At 58.8% G+C, this 8,113-nt stretch overlaps 2 protein-coding genes across 3 annotated transcripts in view; both read left to right on the top strand.

Moving 5' to 3' along the window:
* LOC144734423 (ATP-binding cassette sub-family C member 5-like) overlaps positions 1-4,906 on the top strand; it is a 36,491-nt gene extending 31,585 nt beyond the window's left edge. Inside the window, exons 12-14 of one of the 2 annotated variants that reach the window (XM_078616606.1) lie at positions 322-531; positions 1,613-1,684; positions 4,296-4,906. In XM_078616606.1, the coding sequence (XP_078472732.1) occupies positions 322-531; positions 1,613-1,684; positions 4,296-4,310 (297 nt within the window). In that variant the 3' untranslated portion in view covers positions 4,311-4,906. Of the gene's footprint in view, positions 1-321; positions 532-1,612; positions 2,612-4,295 lie in introns of those variants that run through there. The other variant, XM_078616605.1, reaches the window with a different exon arrangement.
* The window catches only part of LOC144734570 (ATP-binding cassette sub-family C member 5-like), a 14,933-nt gene continuing 11,092 nt past the window's right edge, over positions 4,273-8,113 (top strand). Inside the window, exons 1-5 of the mRNA XM_078616816.1 lie at positions 4,273-4,362; positions 5,340-5,464; positions 6,647-6,719; positions 7,301-7,504; positions 8,013-8,111. Coding sequence (XP_078472942.1) covers positions 5,340-5,464; positions 6,647-6,719; positions 7,301-7,504; positions 8,013-8,111 — 501 coding nt within the window. The 5' untranslated portion in view covers positions 4,273-4,362. The remainder of the gene's footprint in view (positions 4,363-5,339; positions 5,465-6,646; positions 6,720-7,300; positions 7,505-8,012; positions 8,112-8,113) is intronic.

Here is an 8,113-nt window from a genome sequence, read left to right on the forward strand (position 1 = left end):
AGTGTGGTGAATTAAATGAGTGAGTGGGTTGGTGGTTGTGCGAGTGGGTTGGTGGATGTGTGAGTGGGTTGGTGGATGTGTGAGTGGGTTGGTGGGCGAGTCTATTGGTAGGTGGGTGAGTGAGTGAGTCTATTGGTAGGTGGCTGAGTGAGCGAGTCTATCGGTAGGTGGGTGAGTGAGCGGGTGAGTTGCTTTGTCATAGCGCGAGGAGTCCCACCCGGGATTTAAACCACCCCTCCTCCCCGCCGCTTGCTCAGTTGCCGCCGCCATGGTCACGGCCGCCACCGCGTGGGTGTGACATGAGGGGGCTTTTGTCGTTAGCCTAAGGGGCGAGTGAAGGCCAAGGATGCCTCCCGTCGGGGCGCCGCCAAGAAGGTGGTGGCCGAGCGGCCGCCCCCAGCCGGGCCGCTCACCGAGCAGATCGGCCACCTCCTCGTGGACAGCCCCGACGAGGAGGACGAGACGCGAAGCATCTTCCGCAAGTCGCGGCTCCTCAAGGTGCTCCACAACATGGACCTCGCGGTGGAGAAGGTGAGCGGAGAGAGAGGAGAGGGAGCGGAAACTCGGGGGCACGCGCGTTCTCGTGTGTGTGTGCGTTAAACACGGCTTTCGCCACCAATATTATCCATGACACATTTTTTTTGTTTGGTTTAGATCGCGTAACTATGAATGTGTCATTAAACCCGCTACCACCACCCGACACAGCCAGTTAGTGAGGTTTGTCACGTAAAACAAAACATGCCAGGTAGTTACTACTTTAGCACACCGGTGTGTTGGAGAGTAAACCCACGACATTTACCATTGTACATGTCGGGGGTTTATGATATAAGCCGAAAACGTGTGTTTGATCCGTGCCTTCTTGTGCCTGTCGTTCAGTGTTAATTCCAAGTGTGCACCCGCTGTAAGTTACTGCGCACACCCTTGGATTAATAGGCTCATCCTACCGCTGTTCATTAATTGAGAGGTGCCTGTCGGTCATTCCACTTCACAGCGGGAGAACTTAAAAGTTTTGTTCAAATGTTGAGCCGTTTGAAAATTATCGGCATGCGCCTCTCTACACCGCTTTGGACACTTGTCAACTTTTGCTCCGCGTTACCACCCGCACGTAGGTTTCCTCGGTTGTGCCGTATGCGGCCCTCCGACGTGCATTGAGAACGACGCCCCGACGTTTCTCTGCACGTCCCGGGAATCTAGACCAGTTTCCCCAAACCGTTCGCAAGCGTGGGGCGGGGGCGTTTAAATCCCGGGCGGAACTCCTCGCGCTCAGACACAGCAACTCACCCACTCGCTCAACCAATCGCTCACTCACTCTCTCACCAACCAGCCCACTCGCTGAACCAATCGATCACTCACTCACTCAATCACCCACCCACTCACTCACTCGCCCACCAACTCACTCACTCAGCCCACCAACCCACCCACTCACCCACCCACCAACCCACTCACCAACCCACTCACTCACCCACCAGTCCACTCACCCACCCACTAATCCACTAACTTACCCACCCACCCACCAATCCACTAACTTACCCACCAACCCTCTCATTCTTCCGATCGACTACTGATGCCGCGCTTGCGTCCGCCGTGCCCTTGCCACCCCCCCACCCTGCAGGGCAAGCTGCTGGGTATCTGTGGTTGCGTGGGCAGTGGAAAGACGTCCCTCATCTCTGCCGTCATGGGGCAGGTGAGACGGGGGTGCCTTTGGGTGCCGGGTCCTTCTCGCCTTTTGCTGTGCCCAGGGGTGCAGTTAACAGGATGTCTTGGCTTGTTCTCCTAAACTCTGCGGGTGTGCGGTGCGTTAGGGTCTCGGGTACAGCTCATCATCATTTTGGCCGCGTGCCCCTTTTTAGTAAATCACGGAGGTGAGTCCCGCGCCGACTTTAATCACCCTCCCGACTCCCCTTCCTCCTCCCCCCCTCCCTCCCCTCCACCACCACCACTGTTTAGCATCGCCTAGGTTGTGCCTAACAGTTCTGTCGTGGTGCGGTTTTGACAGTGGTACAGCCCAACACATCCTGTTAACTCATCCCCTGGCTTTACCCTCTGCTGCCGCCCCCACCGACACCATGAGTCCGATGCTCGCTCCTGTTTTGTGTGTTTGTGTGCTCCGTCGTGCTGATGCGAAAACAGACTATGCCCTAGGGTCCTGTTTGAGGCTGTGGGGAACCCAGGATGTAGAGGGTGGGGTAGGTAGGATTAGCGAGGCTCGGGGGAGTAGGCCGGAGCTAGGGTCCTTGTACTAACATGCGTCCCCAGCGCAGGACTTCGCTACTCTCCCCGTTACCGTCTTCCCAAGGAATCGCCATGCGGTAAGGCGAACCCGTCTTCTAAGAGCATTATTTACTCGTTTGTTTTTGCAAGTGCATTTTATTGACTTGTCGATTTTTTCGCTGTGATGCTGTATTATTTACCTGCTGGATGTGGCCTCGTGGTTGCGAGCCAAGCTCCGGCTCTCGGCAACATCTGCGGGGTCTCTCCGCTCGGCCCGGCCTCCCCGAGTCTGGCGCTCCCGCTCCTTCCGCACGTCGTCGCCCTCGCACGATTTCCCCGCTCCTCTCGTTTACGTGGGGTGGGGGGGGCAATTGGAGGAACGCCCCTGGGGGGGGGGGGAGATGCCCCCTTCGCTCCCCCGCCACTTCCCGCCCCCCCCCCCTCCCCCCCCCACTTTTTAATTGGTGAATCGGCACGGCGCCTTGCCGAGCTCGATGGTAGTAGCGGCCGTGCCGATCGATGCACGGGTCGCGAGCCCACACGCTCCGGCCGACCGTGGTGTTTGTTGCTGGTGATGGAATTGAAAAACACGTCGTTGCGTAATATTCCCATCAAGCGAAGCCCCGCATTCCGCTCGGGTTCACTCTGGCTTTTCGCCGGGGGAGTGACGCTTTTTGTCCTCATCCGCCGTCTTGCGCTTCTCCATTTCCACAATCAAGAGATCCGAACCAACGACTTCCTTCCACCACCGCCTTCCTCTTTGCTTCCCCGCACTTAAATTCGCGAAGAGATCCATCACCTCCCCCCCCCGTGGCCTGGCGAGGCGGTGCAGCGAGCGTGCGGTTGGGTCGGTGCGAGACGGCGAAGTCCACGAGCGCGTCCACGGTAAACGCTCGGGCTACGGACACGCCGGGCGGGCCCCGACACCCGTGCCAGCGAGGGCCCCCCCTCCCCTGCTCGCGGTGGGGGGGGCTGCCGTGGCTGGAGGGCGCTCCGGCCCCGCCGCGGCCGGTCCCTGGCCTTTGCGGCCACCGTGGCGCGTTGTCCGTGGAGTGGCTGTGGAGTGGCTCTGCTGTTGCTTTGAGGTCGGGGGCTGGCTCGTCCTGGGAGGAGCGGGGAGGCCCCGTCTCCCCGCCCGTCTCAGCCCGGGCCCGACGGGCTGTCTCTAGCAAGGCCTGGCTGCAACGGGCGAGCAGCCCAAACGCGCAGCCGTAGGGGAGAGTGCCAGCGTGTGTTTAAAAGGCTTCTGCGGTCTCTCGCTAGGGGCCGCCCGCGCGTCGTTCACGGGGGTGTCGGCGCCCGAGCTGAAATTGCAGGCAGAATTTGCCGTACTCGCCCGCGCCGATTGGCTCGCGTGGTAACTGTCGACGTTATCTTCGTAAATGTTTTGGTGGAACTCGACGTTGCAAGAGAAAAAGGTTTTCGAGATGTCAATCCACCGACGTGTCGTAAACACACAAAAAAACGGTGTCACCTCACCCGGACAAGCAGAAATAGGATGTCATGGACACGCCCGTCTTTGGGAGAACCCCATCTTGTGTTTGACATCGGGCACAAAGCTACCCAAAGCGAGCATTCGCAACCGTAGCTACGTCTTAATGAGGAAATCTTAACACCCGGCTGAGTAGCGATGGAGACCGAAATTGGTTCAAATTTAAAGCCGAAACGCTGCACTGCTCTTCACTGGTGCTACAGGTGATGCGTCCAAGCGAACGATCAAATTGATAAAACAGTAACCGCATTGCTCAGTCCACTGCGTGGGTCGGCACAGGCCTACCGACGTCTTGCTACCCTCGGCACGATCCACACACCATGGTGCCCAGCTCCCGCACCGTAGGGCGGTGGGAGCTCTCGCACGGCCTCGCCGCCGCCGTGCACAGTTTTACGTTTTTGGCTGGGTGACGACTTGTGGCCGGCGAACCCCATGGGACACCTGTACCGCCAGAGCCAGCCGCCGCCGGCCGACCGGCCGAGCTGCCGTTGACGCAAAGCAAAAGAAAAGGGAGAAAGCCTTGCTAGACACAGCCCTGCGGGCCGGGATTGCCGAGCAAAGCCAACCCTGACGCGTCTTGTCTCCCTACCAGGCCTTCTCTCCCTAGTAGCACAGCAGCGGGTGTGCTAGAGGAGCCAACAGTGCCTACGGGTTTGTAGGTATAGAACGATTTCCACCGCACCTCCCCCCGTCTGCCCCTACCCGTCCTCCTTCCCGCCCGCCCGCCCGCTCGTTCGCCCGCCCGTTCGCCTTCAAGGGGTTTCTGTTCGGCACAGGGGGGAGGGGGGGAGGGTGGGTGTGTGGGGGGAGTTCCTTAGGTCAGCGGTTCCCAAGCTCCGCATCTTGCGTGGCCCATGCTGCGGCGGAGTGAGCGGCCGGGTTTAACCGGTGCGTTGCTTTGCCGTGACGTCGGAAGGTTTTAGCGCCGACGATTGTGCCTTCCCCTGCCGCCTCCCGGCAGAACGCCAAAGGTAACCGGACAAAGTTGTTGTATTTGAAGGAGGTTTGGGAACCACTGGCTTAAGGGGAAAGTAGCTTGTGGGGTCAGGGGTTGGGTCAGGGGTTGTGTTAGGAGCTGGGGTTTAGGATTTTGGTTTATGGCGGGCTTACTTTTTACTGGGTAAATGGGTGCGAGTGAATGACAGGGTTAGGGCCTATTGCTGTTTTTCTATCGATTAATTATTTATGCAGAATTACACAGAATTCACGAATACGTAATATTTACATATACCCCGACAGAAACGATAGCGGTTTTTTCAGGTTGTAGAGAATTACGAATGACAGTGATAATTATAAAAAGAGAAAAAGCCTCTTGTAATGATACGGCACATGGCCTATCGTGTCGACGAGCCGTCGGCAGCCAGCCATGCGCGATGGGCGATGCTCGCTGCGGTGGCCGGCTGTGGCGGCTCTGTGTGTGTGTGTGCGCGTGAGAAGACACTGCGTGTGTGCGTGCGTGCGTGCGCGCAAGGAGCGTGTGGGGCTGTGCGAACGACTGAGCGAGAGCGCCTGGCAGTGCGCGTGTGCGAGAGAGCGCGTGCGTGCGAGAGCGAGCGAGTGTGCGAGAGAGCGCGAGCGAGTGCGCGTGCGTGTCGGCGTGCCCCTGCTGACGCGAGTGGCGCGTGTGTGCGTGCAGATGACCCTGCTGGAGGGCAGCGTGGCGGTAAGCGGGACCCTGGCGTACGTGGCACAGCAGGCCTGGATCCTCAACACGACCGTGCGCGACAACATCCTCTTCGGCAAGGCCTACAACGAGGAGAGGTGGGCGCCGGCCACGGACACCCCCTGACCCGCCCCCGGCTCAACGACGGCCTCATTTTTTTGTTTTGTTTTTGACAACCAAACACGAGCCCAATACAACACGCCGTACAATTCCGGTGATGGGGTACAGAGGAATCAACGGTTAAACCATTCCATCGCGATGGAACCGTACGGAAGGGTGGGAGGGGAAGAAGGGGAATTTTAGGGCCCCCCCCCACCCACTGCTGTCCCAGCCAAGTAGGGTGCTTGCGTTTGGGTGATGATGGAGATTTAAGTTGGGGGGGGGGGGGGGTGGCGGGTAGAAATAACCAGCATGCTAAGGAGAAAAGCCAGGTATAGGGGGGAGGGGGCCGCTCGGTCGCTTTTAAAGACTCTCCATGAGTGGTTCAGCCGTGGCTCAGTTCAAGCCGGGCTCACGGAAATCTTGAGCACGGCTGGGACCATTGCTCGGAGCCGGCTTGAGTTCAGAATGGCTTTGAGCCTCCTCGCTTGAGCCAGAGCCAAGCCCGAGCCATGACTAAGATTATATGAGCTTTGGTCTCTAATCATCATTATCGTTAGCCACGTCTTAACTACTGCCATGTGAAGGCCTCTCCAAGCCGCTGCCATCTCTTAACAGATTCTTAACACGAGTCGATGGCAACATCTGTCTGTCTGGTACCTGTACGTCTTGGGCGCAATCCCTCCTTAGCTGCTACTCTGTCGTTGAGCTCGACCACCGTCCGTCACCCCCGACGCGTCTTGCGCCAGCATCTCAAGGCGCTGTACAGACACCGTGGGCGTGTTTGTTTTATCGAGAGAAACAGGCTCGCACTCATCGTGCCTAGGTGTGTACCTGCGTGGGTGGTCCATAATCTTGGGTCTTTCGGTAAAGTCACGTAGATAGGGTAAAAAAAAACTACGACGTTTCTATCTCAACACAAGCGGTTGTCTTCAGGAAAAGGGGGGTTAGCTTCCAAGGCAAACTGTTTATAAGGGTTTGAAATGGGTGGTCCATGTTAATCAAAATCCGTTTTGTCATTGACATCGTTTCTTCTTGAATTGCACATAGCTGTGCAATTATAGCCTCACAGAAGGATTTTTTAGGGGTCGCTACTGCGGCGCTTGAGTAAGGGCCTTGCGGAATGGGTATGCCTGTGTGTGTTCACCTACCTGTGTGTGTTCACCTGCGTGTGTGTGCAGGTACAACATGGTGCTGGAGGCTTGCTGCTTGCGCATCGACTTGGCCATGCTGCCGTACGGAGACATGACAGAGGTGAGAGGGGACCCCGCCGCCCCCACCCCGCTCGCACGCCAAACGACGACGACCCCTTCCCCCCCCCCCCCCCCCCGTTATCACGCACGCTCTGGTCGCGACGACTATGAGATGGACGCGACCGTAGCGAGAGCCGTCGCAACCCGTGCGCAGCGATCCGCGACGCGGGCGAGAGGCTCGCGCTTGGCCAGCGCGCTCCCGTTGCCGCTCGACATTCTGGTGAGGCCACGTGGTGAGCCGAGACCAGATTTGTGTCGTTAAGAACCCTCTGTCACCCTTCCCCCCCCCCCCCCCCCCCATTTACGTTTTCAGCTTCCCCCCCCCTTCCCCATCGTGATGGCCTCACTTGGTGCAGCGGGCCTCCCCTGCTTTTCCCCCACCCCTTATAGACGGCACAGATACGTCGGGACCGGTTCCCCGCGGCCGGAGGAGATGGAGCTACGAAATCACGCGACGTACGCGACGGCCTGTAACGGGCCCACGCTTGCGTGTTTAGTTTAAAATGTCGGCTGTTGAGCTTGCGCCGGTGCCGGCGCCGGCGGTAATCCTGCGCGCTCGTGCGTGTGCGATGGTGCCCGCAGATCGGAGAGCGAGGGGCGAATTTGAGCGGCGGGCAGCGGCAGCGCATCAGCCTGGCGCGGGCGCTGTACAGCGACCGCAGCATCTACCTCCTGGACGACCCGCTGAGCGCCGTCGACAACCACGTGGGGGCGCACCTCTTCACGCACGCCATCCGCACCGGCATGCGCGGCAAGACGGTGATGTTCGTCACGCACCAGCTGCAGGTGAGGGCGCCGGCTCGCCACCGAAGATGTGGCTTTTGAGATGAACCGAGGCCCGGCTGTGTGCATGTGTTTGGTGATTTATTTGTGGCATGTGTGTGTGTGTAGTGGCTGAGCGGTAATACAGCGCTGTGCTACGAACCCAGTGACGATTATCTGAACTGGTCTTGGGCCTTGCCTAGCTTCGACTCGGCCTCGAATGAGTACCTTGCGAGGTGTGTAAACATCGCTGCTAGGTAGAGAAAGGTGCCCGGGCGTGGTGTTGGCCACCCCCGCTCGTGTGGTGTGTCAGCCGATGTGCTCATTAACAGCACTTGCCCCAACAGTCTTGTCAAGGCTATATGGGGGAATCGTTGTCCTTGTATGTGTAGCGCACGCATGAGGGTTGGGTAAATTGGTGTGTGCGTGCGTATTCGCGTGTGCTGTGTTTACGGCTTGAGCTCTTTAGTTCCACGTCCATTCGGTCCGCGGTGTCTGCGGGAGTCGTCTAATTCCCGTTGTAATTGCGCAGTACCTGGCGGAGTGCGACGTGGTGCTGTTCATGCGCGACGGCTGCATGGCGGAGTGGGGCACGCACGCCGAGCTCATGAACAACAGCGGAGACTACGCGGC

Source organism: Lampetra planeri, chromosome 51, assembly GCF_965212315.1.
Source record: "Lampetra planeri chromosome 51, kcLamPlan1.2.h2, whole genome shotgun sequence".
NCBI classification, from domain to species: domain Eukaryota; kingdom Metazoa; phylum Chordata; class Hyperoartia; order Petromyzontiformes; family Petromyzontidae; genus Lampetra; species Lampetra planeri.